General features: G+C 40.3%; 4 protein-coding genes and 3 long non-coding RNA genes across 10 annotated transcripts; 4 read left to right on the forward strand and 3 right to left on the reverse strand.

Moving 5' to 3' along the window:
- Positions 1-1,936: 1,936 nt before the first annotated feature.
- On the reverse strand, positions 1,937-2,892 carry LOC123477009. Its single transcript, XR_006652081.1, has 2 exons — positions 2,259-2,892; positions 1,937-2,179 (listed from the first exon to the last, which is right to left on the reverse strand). It is a non-coding gene; the product is annotated as an uncharacterized LOC123477009 (long non-coding RNA).
- Positions 2,893-5,239: 2,347 nt separating this feature from the next.
- LOC116934886 (protein ABHD15) lies at positions 5,240-11,226 on the forward strand. Its single transcript, XM_045180112.1, has 3 exons — positions 5,240-6,986; positions 7,055-8,271; positions 9,559-11,226. Exon 3 carries the CDS (start codon positions 9,624-9,626, stop codon positions 10,851-10,853), a length of 1,230 nt encoding a protein of 409 aa, XP_045036047.1. The 5' UTR covers positions 5,240-6,986; positions 7,055-8,271; positions 9,559-9,623; the 3' UTR covers positions 10,854-11,226.
- Positions 9,299-10,270, reverse strand: LOC123477010. The gene is made up of 2 exons (XR_006652082.1): positions 10,129-10,270; positions 9,299-10,041 (listed from the first exon to the last, which is right to left on the reverse strand). It is a non-coding gene; the product is annotated as an uncharacterized LOC123477010 (long non-coding RNA).
- A 95-nt stretch (positions 11,227-11,321) lies between the features above and the next one.
- Positions 11,322-12,775, forward strand: LOC116934887 (serine/threonine-protein phosphatase PGAM5, mitochondrial). 3 transcript variants are annotated; one of them, XR_004401021.2, is made up of 6 exons: positions 11,322-11,633; positions 11,699-11,862; positions 11,918-12,132; positions 12,199-12,332; positions 12,394-12,598; positions 12,701-12,775. XR_004401021.2 is itself a non-coding variant. In XM_032942319.2 (5 exons), exons 1-5 carry the CDS (start codon positions 11,458-11,460, stop codon positions 12,542-12,544), a joined length of 840 nt encoding a protein of 279 aa, XP_032798210.2. In that variant the 5' UTR covers positions 11,322-11,457; the 3' UTR covers positions 12,545-12,775. The 3 variants fall into 3 exon arrangements, 2 of the variants coding, with proteins under 2 accessions (XP_032798210.2, XP_032798209.2); XM_032942319.2 differs by having other exon boundaries at positions 12,394-12,775; XM_032942318.2 differs by having other exon boundaries at positions 12,202-12,332; positions 12,394-12,775.
- A 1,726-nt stretch (positions 12,776-14,501) lies between these two features.
- Positions 14,502-15,777, forward strand: LOC116934888 (troponin C, isoallergen Bla g 6.0101). Its single transcript, XM_032942320.2, has 6 exons — positions 14,502-14,675; positions 14,770-14,797; positions 14,868-15,011; positions 15,100-15,219; positions 15,304-15,435; positions 15,516-15,777. The coding sequence occupies exons 1-6, from the start codon at positions 14,673-14,675 to the stop codon at positions 15,542-15,544; spliced, it is 456 nt and encodes a 151-aa protein (XP_032798211.1). The 5' UTR covers positions 14,502-14,672; the 3' UTR covers positions 15,545-15,777.
- Positions 15,778-15,781: 4 nt separating this feature from the next.
- Positions 15,782-20,217, reverse strand: LOC116934885 (integrin beta-PS). The gene is made up of 20 exons (XM_032942315.2): positions 19,697-20,217; positions 19,441-19,636; positions 19,230-19,370; positions 19,106-19,162; positions 19,021-19,039; positions 18,813-18,918; positions 18,556-18,726; positions 18,225-18,491; positions 17,998-18,150; positions 17,797-17,928; positions 17,558-17,653; positions 17,403-17,491; positions 17,263-17,308; positions 17,093-17,195; positions 16,966-17,031; positions 16,805-16,899; positions 16,572-16,710; positions 16,354-16,509; positions 16,152-16,279; positions 15,782-16,090 (listed from the first exon to the last, which is right to left on the reverse strand). The coding sequence occupies exons 1-20, from the start codon at positions 19,847-19,849 to the stop codon at positions 16,028-16,030; spliced, it is 2,376 nt and encodes a 791-aa protein (XP_032798206.2). The 5' UTR covers positions 19,850-20,217; the 3' UTR covers positions 15,782-16,027.
- Positions 20,218-20,520: 303 nt separating this feature from the next.
- Positions 20,521-22,310, forward strand: LOC116934889. Of its 2 annotated transcripts, none has more exons than XR_004401025.2 (7): positions 20,521-20,680; positions 20,976-21,076; positions 21,253-21,341; positions 21,501-21,576; positions 21,744-21,820; positions 21,970-22,013; positions 22,176-22,310. It is a non-coding gene; the product is annotated as an uncharacterized LOC116934889 (long non-coding RNA). The 2 variants fall into 2 exon arrangements; XR_006652080.1 differs by having other exon boundaries at positions 20,524-20,684.
- The last annotated feature ends 695 nt before the right edge of the window (positions 22,311-23,005 follow it).

Below are 23,005 nucleotides of genomic sequence, written 5' to 3' on the forward strand. Positions count from 1 at the left end.
AAGCTGCGTTCACCTCAATTGATGCACAACTTTAAAATGGCAACCGTCCAACGGCAAAATGAGTTTATCACATTTTGTCATTGGTCTTTTATTTTGGATTTAAGAGCCAGGAAGCGATGGAATGTCACCCATTCGTTCTGTCCGAAATACGAGACTTGTTTTTCTGGCCGGCATTCGTGTCGCTAATTATTCAACCGCCTGGCTATACGACCGAAAAAAACTAACAAAACAAACAAACACACGTACACAAGGGAATGAATAACAATAAGGTTTTTTGTTTTAATTTATTTTTGAATTATAAAAAAACCCGTGATTTCATTATACTTTGAAATTCCCCACACAAAAATGTCGTTCTTTGCGTGATTACCTTGGATGAAGACTGTATAGAGTGGAATGAGAATGTTGTTCTTATTTTTGATTTGTGGGGTTGTGATTGATAATTCAAGTTGAATCTGCCGATTTGTGCGTGAATGGCGCGGTCTTTTGACTTCCGAAATGAATTAAAATAATTATTGGGACCCATAGTGCCGACTGTGCTGCTGACTTTGACGTCGCTTCGTTCAATCATTCGCAACACATGTTTCGAACCGCACACCCGTTGCTGCATTTATGCGGTTCAGCGGTTTGACAAAGTTCACGTTCCTCAACGCGTTCATTGGACGCCCAACCGAATCTTTTTCTAATTATTCCGTTGAATGTATACAAGAGTTGAATGATCGATGGCAATGGCCATCCCACCGTTCGGCCTTGTCATTGGTCCGCTGCTTCCACACGAATTTCGTGTCATTCCTCCTTCATCACTTGACAAGTGCACAACGTTCGATGTATTCACGTTGCTTTAATATTAACGTCGTCTTGCATGTTGGGATCAAAACGAATCCATTCAAAAATGGCAGTCGAAACGTGTCTCACTGGGAGGATCCAAGAGAAATGATGTGACAACAGTGTATATATCTATACCGTTGGCAAACGGCGTTGAATGCTAATGAGCTATACAGTAATACCAATGATTTAAAAAAAAAAAAGATGAAAAGCAGGTCGAAAGAATACAAAAAGAGTCGAAAATGTGGACTCCTCTTCAAAGTGAAGGACTCGGTTTTGAACCTCCGGTTCTTCTCACCTGTACATAACACGGCGAGGGGGCACTAGGAAGAAGAAGAAACCGTTGTTGGTGAAGTCAGGGTCAAGGTCAGATACTCAAGCCACGACCATGACATTCTACAGCACTGAGGCATACAGTTCTTGAGCCGTAAGAGGTAACGGAGATCGTTATTATAACCCCCGCTGTGTCTTTCTCTGCTAATTCCCTCGCCCCGCTTCGACAATCATCGTGTGAAAGGTCTAACGCCAATTAAAAGAGGAAAGGTCACCAAAATCCGCTTTAAAAAGTGTCTGCTTCATTGCGGGATCAAAATTGGAGTGAAAACAAGGCAGTGGTCACATTTCGGAAATAATCCAAAGGAAGTTGCGTTCAGTCCTCTTATATTACATCACATTCAGTTTGTTAACAAATGAATTGGATTGTTAGCGATGAAGGGCATAGACATCATCTTTAAAAAACGAAAAAAAAACTCTGAATATATTCGACGAGACATGAGATTCCGAACATGAAATGCCACGACAGTATATAGGATAGGCGACTACGCGTCGGAGGTTCTTATAGCGCTTCCGGCTGCCTTTAGCGGCTGTGTGACCTCTGAAGGTCACACAGCCAAAACAACAACACGAGTCGGTCAAAAAGAAACCGAAGAAGACAAGGTAAGTGATTGGAAGAAGATGGAAAGGAAGGTGAAAGAAAGAAGGGACCCAAATGGAAGACAGGGACATTATAGAAGATCGCCGTTGGATGGAATTCTACTCCACCTAGAGCACTCCCCATTTCGAAATGGGGAAAAAGTATAATCACCCACAAGACAAAACCAAAGATTCTGAAAAAGATGGAGCATTTGTTTTATTCTTTTACCTGTAGGCCATTCTTTGTACACACAATTTGTGTATATGCAAGCCCAAAAAGAGAAGAGAAACAGATGGAAGAATAGAGAGAGGAAGGTGATTGCACCATGACCTAATGACCTACAACTCGAACAAGAGTTTGCCTCTTTCTTCTTCATCTTCATGGATAACCAGATATGGGTTTTCTTTGGCTTCTTGTGGGCGGCTTTCTCGTTCCAACAGCCCTCTGGCCATCACCAGAAAAAAAAACAACAGTCGCTTACGAAAAGAAGGAGGAAAGAAAAATGAATAACTTTAAAATGTACCGTTAGATCCCTTCTCCGGTTGTGTGTGTGTGCGTGCGAGTTGAACAACGTCATCGTCGTCTTTCGCCTTTTAAACTTTCCATCATTCTCAATAAGAAGAGAGAGAAAAGGGCTGAAACCTTTCCAGTTTGCTGGGAAAAGTCTAAAGAATTCCAAAACCTATCCTTCGACCCCCTCTATTCATGATGGCCCTTCTTGGACCCGGGCTCATGAACTCGGTTCTCTCTCTTGTTCCGGGAACGATAACCGTTGCATTCTTCTTTTTTTAATTCTTTAAAATGCACACATCATTTTAATTTCAACGTGTAAACATTTCCCTCCCCAGTGAAATGAGATCACAACAATTTTCGCTTTCAATCTTCGTTTTTAGTTTGATTGACCCCTTTTTTTTTACATCGGATTTATATACGCTGTACTGAAAAGAACATGTGTATAAGGTGTAGGTGACGCGGTATACGGATGGTGGAGGAAAACATGGAGGGGATTGACCTACTTTCCATTCAAATCTAAAAATCGGCGTCTGTTCAATTCATTTTTCGCAGAATTTCAGTTCTAACGGACGTCTAACTAACTATTAGTGTTTCCAAGATGTTCGTATTACATACAAAACCGTGAAATCTGTGTGGAATAAGCGTTTGGCGGAACCCACGAGCGGTTGGTTCGGCTTCACGATCAAGTATAACGTGTCTCACTAAAGCCCTGCATTTTTCGCTGATGTGTTCACACATGAGTCAAACAGAAAAAAAAATGCGTACAAGCCTCGCAAATGTGGACAATCGCAATAAGGAAACGATGGACGGTCATCAGAAGAAAAGACAAATGAAATCGCGGGTATATTGTTCGCTCGTCTACACACGTAGAAAACGAAGGCGGCGTCTTTACGTGAGACACGGATATACGAAAATAGGTGACACATTTATTCAACGGTGAGCAGGTGAAAGAGAGAGGCGGATTTCCGCTAAGATTCTCCGGCCATCAAAGAAGAAGAAAAAAAAGGGGTTTCACTTTAGATGATGCCACCGACCCCTGTGCATTTTTCAATGGAGGAGCTCCTTTCTCTTAATTGTCTGCCGAGAATATGATAGCCTCTCTCTTTCTATTTCGTGACCTCTGGCGTTCATTCTGTTCCGTGCATTTTCGGCTGGAAACGATAGCGATGTGAAAGAAAGTTATATCGTTTCTTATATTCTCGCAGCGGCGCTCTGTGTGTATTTACCATTTTCTCTTTTGCCACTTGTTGTGTCTTGTTCAAACCGATTTCCGCCTTCTATCCGCCTTGTCATTATTTGCAGACACCGACCGAAAAATCGTCTCCTCCACAGTTCGCCTTTCTCCGCCGTGCGCTCATGAGCCGAAAGCTAAAAAAAAAAAAAACTCATCACGATGCCATTTTCTCCGTGCTCCTATTGTTTGCTGAAACCCCTTTCTCTTGCCATTCGTTTTTTTAAGGACCGGGGAATTTTTTGAAAGTACACGCAACGATGCCGTTTGTTTTGCTTTTTTTTTAAATCAACACAATGCAGAAGACTAGCGGGAAAAGGGAAACGAACAATCATTTGTGATTACAACGTTCGTGTAATAATAATAGATCTATATAATTAAGAGGAGAGAACAGCCATTTTCAGCTGGAATCTCGTTGGAGATTGGAGAAAGTTCTCGTTATTTAGTTTCCTCCTTTATCCGAACAGAATCGCAAAATAATGTGCCATTTTCCTCCATTAAAGACGAACCATTTGATTCTTCTAGATTCTTCTAGATCACTGAATGTGTACTTATATATAAGGAATTGGCCGAGTATTTATCATGGGCTTGATAATATTTGAATAGACAATTACACCAATTATCATCCAACATTATCCAGTTGAACGGTATAACGATGTCAGCATGTTTGGACAACTCGGTTATCGAAGCAGACGGGAACGGACCTTGAAATTCAGGTTACGATTTCACGCCGTCACAAAACGAGACTTGTTAAGTTGACAACAATTTTCTCATTTCCATTTGCGCTGCGTTCAACATTTTTCCAGCTTCAAATTTAATGGAATCAATGACCCCAATGCCCATGAAAGACATTTAACACGTCAACAGCAAAGCTCTCTCTCATTATTCATCAAGGGTCTACGTGTCAAGGCATTCCTTGGTCATCTACATCTCGTATAACAAGCCACCAAGTGAACTATAAGTCGCTTGTTTTCGTTCGCCAAATGGTCTAACGTGAACGGTAAAAAAAAAAAAAATTGAACAGAAAGGCACCTGTTAGACTACACCCATCTGCTGCCACCACACGTCGCGTCTCTGTCGGTTCGTTCACCGCCGTTACGCGTATTGTGTATATACTTGTACTCTATAGCATCATCACAGACGGGCCATGCACATCAGGTGCTGTAATAATAAGGCAAAAACTACAAGGCTATTGCATTCAACACTTGCACGCCAGTTGCTTCTCTATATAATATATAAACTGCTCAACAATAACCAGAATGCAATGAGAATGTTGCGCACTTGTGCGCGCAGACGTCGGCTGCCCGGTTTCATTTTGGCCGTCGGTCACACGGTGGTCTCATTACGAATTGTACTACATCGCACGACCGGGAAAAACTGGGCGTTTTTGTTTTGTTTTTTGCCACATAAACAAATTGAAAGGCCAATCCGGACGTTGACTGAATCAACGGATTTCGTATGCCACGGGATCCAGCATCCTGCGTCATCGTAACGCGTTGTTCACGAATCAGTTGAATCTTTTGAATCATTTCAGCGAATGATGCAACAAGTCCAGCTATAGCCACGAGCCATCTGTTGATATGGTGATCAAACAATATTTCTTTTGTTGGCTTTTGAATTGTATGTAGCGCAATCCGAGTTGGGTCGTTTACGTAATCGTATATAGATGTTGCTATTTAGTTCAGACAATGATTCCTTCATTTCTGTTGTGAAAGTTGTTGTCTAATGGATGTTTGAAAATGTAGAACACAGTTCCGCGTGCAAACAGAACGTCTTTAATGAGTGTGTGATGCTCCCAGCGCTTTTGCTGTACCAACTAAATCGATTGATCGGATCTATATAGCATTCGTTCCGACTTATAACGCCATAGTATAGATCTACGTTGATCTGTTATGGAGAACACAACTAAAAGAGATGACGTCGGTAGAAACCATGGCAGCACAGACTTCCATGGGAAACAGGTTGTGTGGGTGGTGGCGTGTTTGGGTTTTAATTTTCAGGCCAACGGTCCAAAGCAAACAACTATAAACTGCTGTAAATGTAGATCGACATTGGCAATATTCGTTCTGTATTGCGTAACTCGACGCTTGACGCTTAGATGCCAAATTAAAAAATCACGTTGTTGCCCTGTCATATCAAGCACATTGCTGATTATCTAAAAAAAAAATCTATTTACAATTTATCACATTGTACGAGAGAATAAAAAGAGATAATTGTTTTTTATTTGTAGATTTTATTTAAAATTTTGCAATAATACGCCCCTACCGATCTGACGTCGTCTGCTCTTCAAAGTGAAATTGTTGAGTTTTCTCGTGATTGTTCGTCTAATCATTAGTGTGCTGGCTCACGTAACATTTCGTTTTGGCTCCAAAGAAAGAACTTTGTTCGTTAATTACTTCGACGAAGCAGCAACAGCGTTCAAAGTCAACAAGTGGAAGAGGCCAAATTTAAAGAAGATATTAGATATTTGTTTGTATTTGATGGTCCATTGACTGGGTCTTAGTTTCCAAGAAAGGTGCACAATGCGGCTTCTCATCTGCAATCTGAAGCCATGAACTTGAGTTTTTCCTATTCACTGGAGCAAAGCCAAATCGAGAGAAGAGGACGTCATCGATTTCTCATGCCAAGTTCGTTATTTTCCAGTGCCTAGCCCATCAAAGGTCATATACCGAACGGGCGAGTCTTATACTCACTCCAGCCTTATGGATATTGCAACGATGATGGAGCCTGATGCAAAAACATCAAAGGACTTTGGGCTCATCACTATCAGTCAATTGTTATTCGTTTCCATGTGTCGTCTGATCATGGATGTGCAACCGCCCTAACTTGTCTAACGACTCTTCGTTGTGCGTCTCGCCATTCTACGATCCCGTTACAAACAGCCGACAGGTAAGCAAGTAAACGAGGTAGGGGTCTCATATTTTATGCTAATAATATACCGTATTTGTTATACAGTCCTTATTTTTTTCATACGTACGGTATCTATCTGTAAATTCCGTACATTTGAAAACCACAGACTTCCTGGATAAATTGTCACAATACATAATAACAGTAAAAAAAAAAAAATAATAAAATGAATGAAAAACCGCATCAGTGTTCTGTGTGTGTAATAGACGCAAACAAAGTTCATTGATTGAACTGGCATCATTCCAAAATTGCATTATAGTTTTTGGGTTGGTCGTACATCTATTATAGACTCGTTGTTACGTGTGTCTGCCCTTGATGTGGTTCGCGATATTCGGTAACGTATCAAAGAATAATTGCATTTTCCGCTATATCTTTCGAATCGACAAGTGATTACCGCATACTAAGACTTTAGGGCACTACACAGACACACATAATTGGCAACGATAAAAGAAAAAGACCTCGTGCAACACGGACCTGGACATCGTCCGACATTTGGCGACAACAGCCGTTCGTTCTATTAGAACGTAAACATATGAAATTGAAACCCGCACACGAAGACACCTGACCGCGTGCTATTATTATCGGTAACTTCATTACAGGGTGCGTGTGCTTTTATTTTAGGTTGATTTCCGGTTGAACATATCGAGTTTGATATTTCTTTTTGGCAGATCAAAATAGAACGTTGCCCTTGGCCTTGCTGTGTCACACATTTTGAACGTGTGTCAGCGTCTAAAAACATTGATTGGCTGATGCTTCGCGAACATTGCCGGGACGCAATACTATATAAGTGGTAAAAGACAAGAAATCATAACTCATTTTTATCTTGCAACTTGCAAACAGACTAATCTGACTCCTTCCGTGCTGCTGCTGCTGCAAGTTGAAAAAATTCGCAGCAAATATAACGGAGAATGGCACAAAGGAAATGATCACATAAAAAGCCACGAGGCTAATATCTGGAGGCTTACAATTCTAGATAATTTATCACAAGACAGAAAGCCGAGAGCCCCATAAAGATGAACGATAAGGCTATACGGCAATAGTCCCGCGAGAGAGGACAGAATATCTAAGTTATAGTAGCAAAGAAGAGCGCGCATCGAGGATCAGGCAGGATTTTCTTGGATGTCGGTGATTGCATCCGCGTAAGACGCACATCAAAAGGCAACGATTTACAACCAATCTCCAATACATCTACAGTGCGCAATAATAAAGAACATGTACGTACACAAACGATTGATCACCCGCAAAAAACAATTTACAAGGATCGCACCACGTGTGCCATTTTCCCCTGCTGTATGTCTATGTCTATAAGAAATGTTTTTGCTAACAAAGACAAGGACTGTTCAAACATTGCTTATGTTTTAGCGAATGGAAACAACAACAACCCTATAACGTGATCGTCTCTACTGCCGTTTGTTTTTCATGGCGCAGACTCGGCTGCTGGTCTTAAAGTTCGTCCAACTGGAAAAAAGAAAAACGTGCATTTCGCATCAAAGCGTTTACACGGAGGGACGAGTAACTAGAAATTCGCTCACTTTCTCAATCGACCGCCACTAAGATCGATGCTAGTTGGGGGGAAGAGAGAAACGGCAGTCGACAATGTCGACAATGCCGCGGTTGCGGGAGTTGTTGTTTCTTTTTCGGGAATTCACGTTCGATTCGGTGTTGTTGTTTCGGCTCTGTTGCGCTGTGTTCTTATTATCTAACAGTCGCAGTGTTGCATCAGCGCTAGAAGATTGTCTTTATATACTTGGCTGCGCGAGACAGTCGATGGATTTGCGGTTTTAAAAATAGAAGTTTGTTTGTTCTAGACGATCCACACTTCGTCCTTGAACGTTTTGCAGTTCGTTACACTGAGAATGATTTCTAGCAGGACTTCCTATCACAGGTATATGAACGTACTTATTCCCATATCTTTATTGTATAGGTATAGCAATAGATTGTATTCCAATTTGAATCATCGAAGAATTGCTCGTGCGGATAGTAACACGAACGCAGAACTTCAATTGTTTTTTTCAGCTTTGGGAGTAATTTACATTAGATTAGGTATAGAAAAATCATGTACAGTACGTCAGAGAAATTTCCATTAGCACCAGTCCAACCGCGTATATTCTGCCAGCGGTCGAGCTGTTGAACGCGTTCGCAATAATATATGCTTATAGGTCCTACATTATGTATACACTATAGGTACTACGTAAATCCAATCAGCATCGATCAACGTCGTTGCAAACAATATCAACAGCAGCCGTTAAATAGAGGATGCGCTATTGAAACTGTAAATCTAAATAGGTAAAGTGTACGTCAACGTCTAGTTCATAATGTACAGGGCTCGTGCACACGTCAAGTTCAAAATAGACCAGCCGATTGAATTAACGGCACAGAAAAACAGGCAAGAAGAAAAAATCATATTCTGTAAATGCCTTGCCAAAAGTAAGGTACCATATTTTATTGACGGTAAACTGATTATGATTTTGCACGTAATCTGTCGTCTGTGATAGGATCCATCGTATTCTATTCCATCGATTCGAGTGTGAAAAGAATTAATGTACACTTATACTGTAGATATAAGCATGCGGAGGGTTCAGTCGTGATGCACGCAAATGTGATCAATGAATGCAATCGCATTTGGCGGTGGTAGACGTTGACGGGCTTTATAGTTTTCTAACTCTTTGAATTTGAATACCTTAAGCCACTATATGAAGGCGTAGGTTTAAATTCAATTAGCATCTGAAAGCGTTTGAAAGAAGGCGAAAACTTTTATTTATAACTTGCGAGAAGTTCCAAAATATCCAAGAGCTTTCATTCTCCTAATGTAAATATGCGTACAAACTGCAGTACATCATTGACGTCATCTGTCGGAAATGACAACATTGAATTACTCCGAGATCAATTTGAATATTCTCTGACAATTTCAGTAGGCCTTTGATTATTTATTCATTTGTCTTTTTTATAATATGCAAATTTTTCCTCTTTAACGAGGGGGGGGATGTGGAATGGTGTAACAATATAAGTTGGAAGAGAACAACGGAGAACAAGGACATCTCGATTGGAACTTGATAATTTTTTTGTTCTTCTTCTTTTGTTTTCACTGCGTTTTTTGTACGCATATGCTTAACATGTCATTATTGATATCAGTTGCCTTGTTTAATCTAACGGGAACATTGAAATGACTTAGGATTCTTGTTCATCCGATTCCGTTTTGAATCGTATATCATCCAAATTGGCAATCATTTCGGAAAAATGGAGACACTGATGGAAGTCGTCCTGCCTTTCATCAGCACGATTTTCAGGCCATTCCTAATTGTAATGATGGGCTGCCTCTTGTCTGTCGCTCTACTCCGACTTTTGGTGTTCTTCGTCCTGGAACAGGGCGATCCGGTTTATCCGTCCTTGCATTATCGTCCTTCTTCTTTGTCCGAGAGATTAATCAGCACGTTACCTGCTCTACGAGCCGCTTACACCGTTCCCGGTTGCTGGACTCTAGTGACCGGTAGCTGGCGGGCATTGCTCATTTTGGTGGCTACAATAGCCACTCAAACTTGTACTCGATGGACGGGTCAAGTTCGTTTTTTACGTGAATACCTCCTGATGGAAGATGGTGGTCTGGTTTCTCTTGACTGGATACAACTGCTGCCTCGAATGGCATCCCCGTTGATTCCTGATGAAATCAAACCGTCGAGCAAATTCAGTTGGGTTGTCATATTAATGCCAGGGCAATGGGTTTGTGATTCTAAAAGGGATTTACAGGCCGTTTGTCGATCGCTTGTTCACCAGGGACATCAGCCGGTGATCTGGAATCGACGTGGAGTGGCCGGAACGCCGTTGACCGCAATGGCTTCATCGTCGTCTGTTTGCGGTGATCTGCGACAGGTGATTCAGTACCTGAGCGTCCAACATCCTAACTCACCCTTGGCTTTGGTTGGATTTAGTCATGCTGCCTCCCTTCTCATTTCCTATCTGGGCGAATTTGGAAGCAGTACGTTGATTCATTCGGCCATTGCCGTTAGTCCGTTGTGGCAGCAACCGCCAACCGGCCTCGATTGGATCTTTTCCAAATGCAAAGGAATGCCGATGGATTCAAGAACCGTCGATCCACTTCGTGATTCCGATGACATAGCTGTTCCTTTACTCGTCATTCATTATGACGACGATCCGCTGGTGCCGGCCAACACTCTGCCCAGGGAGCTTTTCACTTTGTATCCGCAATTGATTTTGGTCACTTGCCCATTGGGTGGCCACTGTGGGCATCTGCAACCGACGCCTCGCCTTGCAGATGTTGTAATAGGTGATTTCATTCACGAAATATTGGCTTTCACTAGCTGGCCCTTATCTGTCATCGTACATCAACACGAAAGACAATGTCAGCAGACAAGACGCAGCCGAGCCGGATCTCTTACGTTTTCATCCGCCTCGCGAAAGCCAAGGAAAAATCACTTGAGATACGGCCGATCTAGTCGCAGTTCCTGCTGAGAGTGTTCTAAATCATTTTTTTCATTCAAATTTATGGATTTAATGCCTCATAATGTGTGCTTTAGTTACATAAGTATTTGCCATCAAGTGTTCCAGACCCATTTTTTTCCGTTCTCTCTGTTTCGTTCATTTCCATATTTTTTTGTTTGTTTTTCATGTGTCTTATTTATTTGGTTATGTGTTGTTCCAAAACCGTGATTATGCTCACATCCTAGTGTACTTGAAATTCATTGTTGTGATTTTAAAAGAACAGGTTAGCGTTTCATCGTGTCCTGGGACTCTTCGCTCTTGTAAATGCACGTTATTGTCCTGTCATATCAAGCATATCGCAGATTATCTAAAAAATAAAAATTTATCATGTTGTACAACAGAATGAAAGAGATAATGGTTTTATTTGTGGCATTTTTTTAAATCCTTTGATCCTTCTCCGCATAGATACGCACCTACGTAAATTTCGATCTGGCATCGTATCGTGTTCAGCCCTTCAATGTGTCAAGTCAAATTGTTGTCCTGAGCTTTTTCTAGATTGTTCGTATAATTATTACTGCAGGCTCACGTATCATTTCGTTTTTGCCTCGAGATATTAATATCAATAGAAAAAAAAATGCGACTTCTTCGTAAGATTAAGTACATCATTGCAGCTGGGGCAGCCGGTGGCGTTTTGGCGAGTTATCTGGCTGTGAGTGCAGCAGAGGTCGCCCTAGAAGAGAAATATAGAGAAGACCCAGCATTGTTTGGCCACCAAAATTCCAGATCGAAATGGGATTTCAACTGGGACAGGTCAGAATTTTAATAAGAAATTCTTCAAAGTTTTCTGATTTTATTTACATGACTTGCATTTTTAGGCAAGAACCACACACTTTGGTAAAACCTTCCAAATCTGGATCAGTTGATAGTGAAAAAGTAGAGAAGGTAAAACCAACAGCAACAAGAAATCTTATCTTGATTCGTCATGGCCAGTATAACCTAAAGGGTACAAAAGATGAAGAACGCTACCTCACTGCTTTGGGTAAAAATCTATTTCTTTCCTTCGTTGCATATCGTTATAGCATTTTGCCATACAGGTATTGAGCAGGCAGATTATACTGGAAAACGTTTAAAAGAGCTTGCAATGCCCTACACATCCATAGTGCAATCTTCCATGTGCAGGGCCAGAGAGACAGCTAATGTTATTTCTGGTCATCTACCAAATGTCCCTCTTCACACTTGTGATTTGCTTCAAGAAGGAGCCCCCTTCCCTCCAGAGCCACCTGTGGGGCACTGGAAGCCCGAGATGCATGTAAACTACTCCTCAGTTTCTCTCTAATGCTAGTGCTGTATATTAAACTGATTCACTAATTATTAGCAGTTTTATCGAGACGGAGCACGAATTGAAGCTGCTTTCCGAAAATACTTTCACAGATCCGAAGCTTCTCAGAAAGAAGACAGTTACGAAGTTTTAGTTTGTCACGCTAATGTTATTCGCTTCTTTGTTTGCAGGTTAGCATTCCAAATTTACATGAGAAAACAGTTTTGTTATAAACCCATGTTGATTTTTTAGAGCTTTACAGCTGCCACCTGAGGCCTGGTTGCGTATGAGTCTCCATAACGCGAGTATTACCTGGATTGCCATCCGGCCATCGGGACGTGTTGTTTTACGAGCTCTTGGCGATTGTGGCCATCTTCCACCCGCTAAACTTACCACCACGTGACGTCTACGTGGGGATCAATTGGTGATGTAACAGCAATGCTCGGAGTAGAATTCGGTAAAACGCAATACTTGCAAACAGCTAACTACCATCTATTCTTGTGACATAATTAGAAACTGCTTTCATTGTGGGCTTTCCTTTTTCTTTTTCTTTCTCCAGCAATGACCAAGCACGTGCCGTTGTTGTTTGTTCGGAATCAATAAAAAATATGCGATCGTTCGTATCAACTCAAAACACTTGGCTATGATCTTTGCCCGTGGCCTAGTTTGCTCCCTTGTTTCCTAGTGCCAGTCGAATTCCATATTTATCCTCAGTCAAAGTCCATAAATCTCTTTCCAGTCACGCCTTCGTCTTTGAAGAAAAAAAAAAATACCCGATTTCTCTGTAGCTTTTACGTGGGCGCTCACTTACGAAAAAAACGGAATCTCTTTTTGTAATGCTCAAGTTATGCGGCCATTTAAACCGATTTCATATTTCAAATGAAATAACGTAGAACGGGTTGGAACTCTTGCGTCAAGTGATGGTAGTCATAAATGAGAAATCGCTTCTGTACTACGCGTAAGTCTAGAGAGAGAAGGCGTTGAAGGAAAAGGAAAGCTCACTATTTTTATCACTTAATGTGCCTTTGTTTCTCTCCCTTAAAAATCTAGGAAAAAACAATGCAAGAGAAAAATCGATTTTTAACACCCGATTACATTGGATAGTGCGAGAGCTCGAGCAAAACTGCATGTTAAACTCGTAGTTTTCACGTTTTGAGGGTTCGCTGTCGGCGAGACGTGATTTTTGAAACGATAGTCAGGACGCTTTAACAAAAATGTATCAAGTACTGTACTTGATAGCATCGATCGCTATCGTCGTATGAATATGATGAGTTAACGAGCGTTTAATTGACATCTCAACTTAGGAAGGCCGGACATGCGTAGGCATTTTCAACCTCCGCTTCATCATCATTCTAGTTGTAACGTGGGTTTGAATCTAGAACGGAACGCAGTTAGTATATAAGTCTACTCTCGATTCTATTTCCGTCACTTTTGTAAACTGTTGATTTTTTTTTTTCTTCTTTTTCCTCTTTTTGAACGTAAAAGCTTTCGACCGTCCGGTATTCCCCTTTGGTAGCACCAGTTGCTGTCTCTATCTTACGCCCTTTTTGTATACAGAGATTGTGTTTTCACGCTACCTCCCTCGTCTCTATCGCCCCATCCAAAGTTAAAAAACAAACAAAAAATTGACGGCAGAGAGTTAAAGGCAAACAGCTGCAACTCGTTCGTCGTCCTTCGGCTCCCACAGTAGAAAATATCCTGCGTTGAAACGTCTGTACTTTAATGGTTCGAACGAAGGCGCTCTCGTGATGACGTCCCGAAATTGACAGTTGGTGTCATGCTGACTGATGCGCAATAGAACACAACGTACTGGAATTAATGTCTCTTTTTGTGTTAGCGAATGAAATCGTCGTCATTATCGAAGCAAAGATACAACATGTCAGTCGATCCGCCTCTCATTAGCAAAAGAAAATGATTTTAGGATCGGAGCCAATTGGAAAGACATTCCTTTAAAGATAGACGTGTGAAAATGTAAGGCCGACGAATATGTAATTTGATCTTGATGACATTCTGACAGGTGATGCCGGAAAAAGAGGAAATTGTCTGCGTCACTAACACCTTCTGTGATGAATTTTCTTTGGAAAAACTGGAACGTGTTGGTTGACCAGCTGTTTGTTGAGAATTAATTGCCGAAGTGGGTCGTACTCGGTGGAGGGATCGCCGGGCTTTTACAGTTGTTTGCAACTCCGTTAGGATCAGGAGGGAAGGGTTTCTTAACGTGCCTCCTTCACGCAGTTCTGTACAGCTTTTGCCGTGATGGGGAAGCCCAACGGACGGCCAACAGTCTCCACTTTCTTGGGGTGAAAACGGCAATATAAGCGCATCGAGGAGCTGTTGCTAATTTTAGATGCCTTCACTGGATGAATGGATGTGCTCCTCAATAGACTTCCAGGTTGAACTGGGAGAAACCTCCGTCCTTCCAGAGGTTCCTCCTCTTCTCTGACCAGTCGTCTAGCATCCGTTGTCCCCGTCGTCGACTCCTCCGACTAGCTCCGTTTGTACTTTAGTGTCCCATCAAACTAATTCTTACCATGGTAGGCGAAATGTAATTGAAATTGTGTCACAGTGCAATGAACCACTTTTTTGACGCATGGATGTAATGTATTTTTCTCGTTTCTGGTACAACAGGAAGATCTCGACAAGGAACAACTGGCCAGTAAGTTAACATTCATATAACATATTCGATGTGATGTAATCATATTTTGCGTACCTTTGGTTTTCCTAAGTGCTGCGAAAGGTGTTCGATAGCTTCGATCACAACAAGAAGGGCAGCATCCCTTCGTCTATGGTGCGAACGATTTTCATCGTCATGGGACACCGCGTCGACGATCGTATGCTGAGGGCAATCATCGCCGAAGTCGATGCTGACGGTACGTAAAAAGACAACGGAACATGCGCTTTCATGGTGGAATTATAGATTTTTATATCCATTTTATGTTTGTTTTTTTTTTATGTTAGGCTCCGGAGAATTGGAATTTTCCGAGTTTGTGACGTTGGCAGCCCAATTTCTCGTCGAAGAAGATGCCGAAGAGATGCAAAACGAGTTGAAAGAAGCTTTCCGTCTTTACGACAAAGAAGGTAGGAACATAATTGCTAGTTAAGAGAGTCCTTATGTTGCTAAACTTGTACTCAACGCCCTTGTTCCCAAATTATGTTAAACAGGCAACGGATACATTACCACTTCCGTACTGCGGGAAATTCTTCACGAACTCGATGACAAGTTGACGCCCGACGATTTGGACGGAATCATCGCCGAGATCGACGAGGACGGCTCTGGAACCATCGATTTTGACGGTAAACATTTGACCTTTTACTGCACTTTATTTCACGGGGTTAATTTGCTATCTTCTTCTCATTCCATTTTGAATATTTAGAATTCATGGAAATGATGACTGGTGAATAGGTCTAGCATCGTATTAACTAAACACCATCGTCAGATCGAAACAGCAACGGTTCATATTTGTTTCGCAATCTATTGATTTGGTTGACAATTTTTCTGCCAAACTTATTGGTTTTGAAAGCTTTTACTCCTGTTTTTGGTATTTTTCCCACCACATTTCTTATACATATATATATATATATACAATGAAGTTGTTTACTGACAATTGTATGTATATTATACACACAGAAATTTGGGCTCTTTGTTTTTGTTTTGATTTTATTTCGTTGCACTTGCACATTCTTTTAGTTACAACTAGAGTCTCTTTTGATTTCCTTCAAATACATTAGCTTGACTAAACGTGGTAGTTTTCTATGCTAGGAAGTCCAAGTTGTTCATGTGGGATTACAGTGATTACGTTATTGTTGATATTGAATTGATCCCTTTTCAGATCAGTGATATCGGTGATTAATTGCGATGTTCGAAGGCTAGCAAAAATAGGTCGATTTATAATTTGTATGTGGGATTTTTAAACGTTCCCGTAGGGTTAACGTAGAGAGGATTGTTGTCCTGCAAGCAAAAAAGATTAGACAGCATTGGTTCGTTGCATTTTTGAAAATAACAGACTCACGGTATTCCATTTTGCATTTTTCTTCTCGTTTAGAAACCGTGCATATTCCCTTTTATCGTAAACGTAGGTGAAGATGCGATAGCCTAGCAAAGCAAGCAACAAAAGTGCTATCAGAGTTCCAAATAATCCTGTACAACAATTCCAGGAAAGATAAAATCAAAGTAAAAAGCTGTCGTATTTGCTTTTAATGTCGCATCATTACCTAATCCAATAGCCAGTGTAGGAATTGGTGGAGGACAAATAGGTTCTTGTTGGACGCGGACTTGTCTAGCGCCATTCGAATCGAAACCATAAACGAATTTTACCGAACATTTTTCTTCGTTCTCGTAAGAACATTCCCTTTCGGATGTCTCCTCCACTACAACAGTCGAATAGCCCCAATTACATCGACCGTCCTTTTTAACGTCTTATCATTTTTACCTTGAACCGTTTCTTGCGTAATGATGGAATACGTGCATTCGCTATTGCAAACTGCTTCGTTGTCAGCCGAGTAAGGTCCGGTCTCAAAGACTTTACATTGAACGCAGGGTGTAAATTCATCGCACCTACTAGGACACGTCTATCAAGGCAAAACAAACCCAAAACTTAAAAAGAGAACGTAATTTTTTACATTTTTACTGGTGTAAAATAAAGAGCCAAAAGGCAGTGTTTACCGGACAATCTTCACAATATCTTCCGTTCGAGTTAGCTGAACACTGGCAGCTGCCGCAATTGCAAACACCATTACCCGAACACACATCTCCGCCACCTGTTTACCATAGGAAAATGATACAGCAGTAGTTCCACGGGATAGTTTATTACGTCTTTAACTTACCAATAGGAATGCAAGTTTCGTTGGTTGTCCTGCAATTGCAGTCACTTCCTTGCCATCCGGCGTAACCTAAAATGGAAACTCGTTTACGCTATACGTGATGATAGTAAAGAAATAGGTGAGGCCTTACATAAACATTGGCCGCAATTGCAATCACCATGGCCGGAGCAAAGATTTCCGTCAAGACGATCGCACGAAAAATTATCGCACTCGCAATATTTCCCACTAATGACCTGGTTCATTAGTTACACTTTGATTAATTGTACAAGTACACAGTGTTGTATTGTAAGGGGTACATACCTCTATCGGATTAGGACGTTTTTGACATTCGCAAACGCCGCAAAAGCTGCAAATGATAGATTTGTGTAGATTTTATTAAACTAAAGTATAAGTTTGCTTTGTTTTTTGGGGGTTCCTTGTAATAGAAAATTGTTAAATACCAGTCGCCCCGGTCGCTACAAAGGACATTTGTCGAGTTGTCAGGTTTACAATTCGTTTCCAAATCAGCAATATTTACGTCTGCTGAACACTGTTTGAAACGACGATTATTCGCTGATTATCCGATCCTGTGAAACTTCAATAATTATTTACTTACTTCGCAATTACTTCCGCTGTGTAAGCTGTCGCAATCGCATACGCCACATTTCAAGTCACCTACTGAATTACATTGGGTCGCGTTTGCTCCGAAACCCTAGAACGTCAAATTTGTATACGTAGATAGTGAGTAATAGCATACCTAGCCTGCTTTTAAGCCAATGCAAGATAACGGCTAAAAGCAAGTACTTCCGTTTTCAGGACATTAAGAAAGAATACTGAAATGGTCCTTTAACTCACGGGTTCACCGGGTTTCTCACAAGCACAATCGCACACGATTTCGAGGTCCAATGTCAGAACTTCGTTCACGCCAACTGGTTTGATTTGTATGATTGGTTTACGGGCAGATACGTTTGCCGGGCATTCGATTGCCTAAAAAAGAAAATGGTAAGCCCTGAGAATATTTAAAATCAAGGAAAAATAAAAAACATATTGTCATACTTCTATACTTATTGTAAAGTTAACAATATCTCCAACTTTTAGGCCTTCGCATTTGTTATTTTCCTGTACCAAGGTTCCGGTGCAAGCTGTATAATAACGCACTTTCACTTCTGGGCCTGCTGTGTCAGTCATTTCAACTGACGAGGAAATTTTCTATGAATTTACGAAACGCCAACATATTTAGAACACAGACTCGCCTTATTAATTAGGCATAGATTCCATGATACCTCGTACGTTTCGCGAACCAGATCCACAATATTTGCTGAATCTGGGCCAAGAATAGCAACAGAAGAACCGGAAACAAACTTGCTAAACTCCTGATAACTGAATGCAACATCGTTTGTCACAGCAAAGATAATATTCATGTCGTTGTCCTTCGCAAACCGGCTGATTTGACCAAGCGATGGATAATCCTGATTTAGGTCTTCTACATACGTGTCATTTACTGGATCAAGATGACACAAGCCATCGTTGGGCTTGATAATGCCTCCTAACTGCATTACCGTTCATTTTTGTAACGTAAAATAAAACTAATAATAATTTATCTTGAGGTAATACCCTTCCGTTTCCAGCGAGATGAGAATGTGCATCTGTCGCAAACACAATCAAGCGTCGAGATCTTTCCCTCCAGCCAATTTGATCTTTGCACACCATGGCCTGAAGAAGGGCATCAAAACCTCCTTCTGGTACGTCGAAAGTTGTCACAATACTTGTTGAATTTACAGTTTCCTAACGACAGTAAACACGTGGCGAATCAAGAGAATAAAACGAATGTTTTAGCTGTGCTGATTTAACTAGCAGTTATAGTCACATACGGTGAATTCGTTGACATCGGCGCTCATCGACAATTCGTGTTTAAACGAATAGGTTACAGAACATCCGATTTCAGGAAGAGATCTTGGGCCACAGCTCGCAGTAGTTCTTGACGAGGTGAGACAATTATAAAAGAATTTCAAATTATGTCACAATTTAAAAACGTAAAATGGTCAAGTGACACAGTAAACGTGAAAAGGCATTTCTCACTTTTCAACAAACGGGATAACTGGAATACAAGAAAATTGGTTTAGTTGTGAACTATTGCCAGATGGATTAACGAGAAAAGTCTTACCATTTTTATCAATAAATGAGCCGAATCCCATTTTGAACGCTGTTGTAATATTTCGCACTAAATGAATGTTAAAAATGATATCAATCGTTATAAAAATGCGTCGTAAAGGTTATCGTTCATTTACTAGTTTCCACCAGTGATCCTGCCAATCGTACTAAGTTTTTCTTGTCGTCAAGCATGGAATGTGATACATCCATCAAGTAGTACAAGTCAGCTGGGTAATTTTTCACAACTTTGAATTGCATCGAAATATTGAAGACAAGACCTGTTGCTTTTACAACGTGCAATATGTTGTAATTATCGGTTGGCAAAATGTGAATTTAAACGAACTATACCTTGACGTAGATTGGTGACAGAAACTCGTTGCGGGTGAAGTTGAGTAGGTTCATCCATGCGGAGTGATCTAGTCACTGGAATGTCAACAAGAATTTTCTCTACCGGAATGGGATCAATCAGCGACTCGAGCGGACAGTACGTCATTAAGTCTCTCAATTGGCATCGACGACTATCGTTGCTTTGGACTGACATCGTCTATGACCGATGTTACTAAATGAAATGCTGTTGGAAATCGATCATAATATGAATACGTACCGCATGGGAACACCAAACACAATTCGGTACGCGGATGCACTCACCACACGTCGTTGGCGAAAGACATGGGTCATGGGCATTTCCTTGCGTAGAAGTAATACAAACAATCAAAACGTAGCAAACTGCCCAGAGCATCCAACTCGGAGAATACATGGCGACCACCTTACTTTATCAGATGCACTAGACTAATTATCTAGGGAACACCAGATTATAAAAGCTATTGGCTCTCGCGTTGGCGTCAAAGATAAAGTTGGAGATCTGATAAAGACCCTGATAGAATACATTGGTCCTTGTTTGTTTTAACATTAGTTTTGTAATGTTCTGAGTGATGTGTTAGCCAATATCCACGTTACAGAACCTAGATTTCAAAACCACTTTTCTTTAAGTGGTAGATGGTCATGTCAGTCATCTAGACAAGATCCCTATCAGAGATTTAGCTCTAAATGTAGCTAGTCATTTGTAAAACGGAAAATATTTTTGGTTTGAAAGGTGTTTAGCATTGAATAAATTAAAAATGTCTCAAAATTTAACGAATTTTCTCGTTTTCATTTCATCCCATTAACTATCGTTAACCGATGAAAAATTTTCTAGAAATTAACTGATTGCTAAATTAACGGGTTAACTTTGGGTGAACTAGCAGTAAATTAATTGCTCACTCGCTGATTGATTCCTAATAAGAATTTGTATACTACTTTTATAAAAAAATTTTCAATCTTCAGTATTATTTGTGCGTGAACTCATGATTCGTGATTCGCGTAGAATTATGTATTCATGTCATGGACTCTCTGATCGATACAAAAAACGACAACCCTGTTGCAACCGGTATTTCGGTGACGCCGCTGACGCGGTCTCGACTCCATTGTTTCGAGCATGGTCTTCTACATAAAAGGGGCAAGATCGACATTGTTCCTTCACTTCGATTTGATGCTAAGCAGCTATCATGTAGCAGTTCAGTTTGGATCTCAGTTGAGCGAATTAAATAAAGTGAGTAAGTATGTATTTCTGCATAAATTGAGTTGTATTTTTGTCGAAAAGCCAGAATCATATTCGTCGTTGTAAGCGCCATGGATTGTATCTGGAAATCCTTGCAGTCTATGCTATCTTATTGTAGCCGGAACAAGCTTTATTTTATGATGACAATAGGAGTTACCACTTGGTTCTCATAAAACATGTTCATTGGCTGCAAATTTTGTATTATTAATATTAGCAAAATGTCTATGGATTTACTAAGTAGTATTGGTGAACTGATAACAAAATTTGAATTCTTGTTTTTCTTTAGAATTTAGGTGCTTTCATGGAAAGGCCAGTGTGGAAGGTATTTGAAGGTGCATTTGATGCTGGAAAACTGCTTTCAGATCTTCCCTTGAAACATTAGCCTGGGTAAGTTGGAATTAATTGTTGTGTCTATGTTCTGCAATGATGAGAATATTTGCTTATTAGTCAACATTGTCTATGATTAAATTTAAGCAATGGATTCCTGGTACTGAAGCTATTTTGTGTGTAAAGCTTTCTGGGGTAAAAGGATGTGAATTCTAATAGTTAATGTTAATTTCTAGATGAAGCTGTACATGTGAAGAGTTCTAGGTATTGACCATTGGGTGTCACAATGTGGATGGACTTCTGTTCTTTACGTGGAGGTTACATGGTATGCTTTTCATCCATTTATATTTTTTTTTGTTTTATGATGACAATAATTTGTGCTGCATTAACCATGAGCAGTCTACCTCTAAGAAGACCTGACTATTTACAGTAGACTAGAGTTGTTCTCATTCATTCTCGCAAGTGATCAGTGTATATCATGTAGGTGAACTGTCCTACAGGCTCGTCTGGTTCGTGCTACAACCGGTGGTGTTCGATTTAGCCTGTTGCAACGTTTGTGGGTAGGTTGAATTCCCTTTGGTGTGCTAGTTTCCAATGATGAGAAATGTTGCTTATGATGCTTTGTTCTTGATTAAAATTTAAGCAATGGATTCCTGGTACTGAATACCTCAGTGTGTAACAGATATTCTTAGCAAGAAAGCCATTTGATTAAAATGTGGATCTTTAGGTAAGGGGCTTTATTACCGCCGTTGGGGTTCCTTCTGAAGGAAGATGGTCTTCTACCTAACGATTGGGAGATGCTAGGTAATTTGTTTTTTCCTGTTTTATTCATGTTGTGTGATAATTTTGTGTTGTGTTCACCTTGATCGGTCTACATCTAAGCAGACCTAATAATATTGTGGGTCTATCCGAGCGATTGTGATACAAGTGATAATGTCGTGTTTCTGATTTAGGTTGGGTTTGCCAGAGGATTCTATTTTCGAACTGCAGACTGAAGGTAATTATGTGACAATATGTGACGGTATAAAAAAGATGATGATAAAGAGTTACCGTTTGATTGTTATGAAAATTGAAATTTTGGCTGTATATTACCTGATAATTTCTTGTTGGTTTTGTCTTGGGGTTTTGTGGTGGAGCTAATTATCTATTCTGTTTGCAGGAGCCTGTCCTTAAATATGTCCGGAATTGGTTCGGGAATGGCATTGACCATCTTATTAATGTCACGGTTTAGCAGCTTCAACAAATAAATAAATTAGTTTTTTCGTTGTTCAATAAACAAAAATTTCCGTTGAAACTATTTATCACCCGGTTTGGGGAACATTTTGAATTTTAATATGGATTGGCTGGGTTGCCCGGTTTTCAGTTTATTGGACTCTCAATCATAATTTATTAATATCGCGACAAGGATTCTTGCAAAACTGCATGTTTCACTTAGACCACTTTTTTCTGAGATTTTTCCGCATAGATGTCGACATTTTCGCAGCGGTTCTGTATTAATCTTTTAGACGTTTTACCACAATTCAATTAGGAGCTTAAACATTAGTATCGTGTTGAATAGCACTAAGTATTTTATCTTGTTCCCGTATATTAGGCTAAACGGTGAGAAATAGCAGAGCAATTTAGCCGGCTGACCCGAATTTCGGGTCTAACATTTTTAAAATGATTGCTTCCGTCTAGATAAAAAATCACACTGGAGGAAATCGGGCCGTGAACTTACTTTTAGTCTTCCTGTGTCGCGTAGCAAACGACTCAATATGAAAGGTCGTGTATGAGTAATTTCTATTCCATTTACCTTAGGTCGTTGTGTTTTATGTTAGTGTTTCGTTAATTCCGTTGTTTCTACGTGTGTGTAACTTATTTTTACGGAAATTATGGTCCGTTTCTCCATTTTTACGGAAATAATTATTAGTTATTACACAATTTTTTTGCGATCCAGTGATCCCCAACGTATCCATCACTCTTATCTTAATCGTTAGTACAAATAGCCAA

Source organism: Daphnia magna, linkage group LG10, assembly GCF_020631705.1.
Source record: "Daphnia magna isolate NIES linkage group LG10, ASM2063170v1.1, whole genome shotgun sequence".
NCBI classification, from domain to species: Eukaryota; Metazoa; Arthropoda; class Branchiopoda; order Diplostraca; family Daphniidae; genus Daphnia; species Daphnia magna.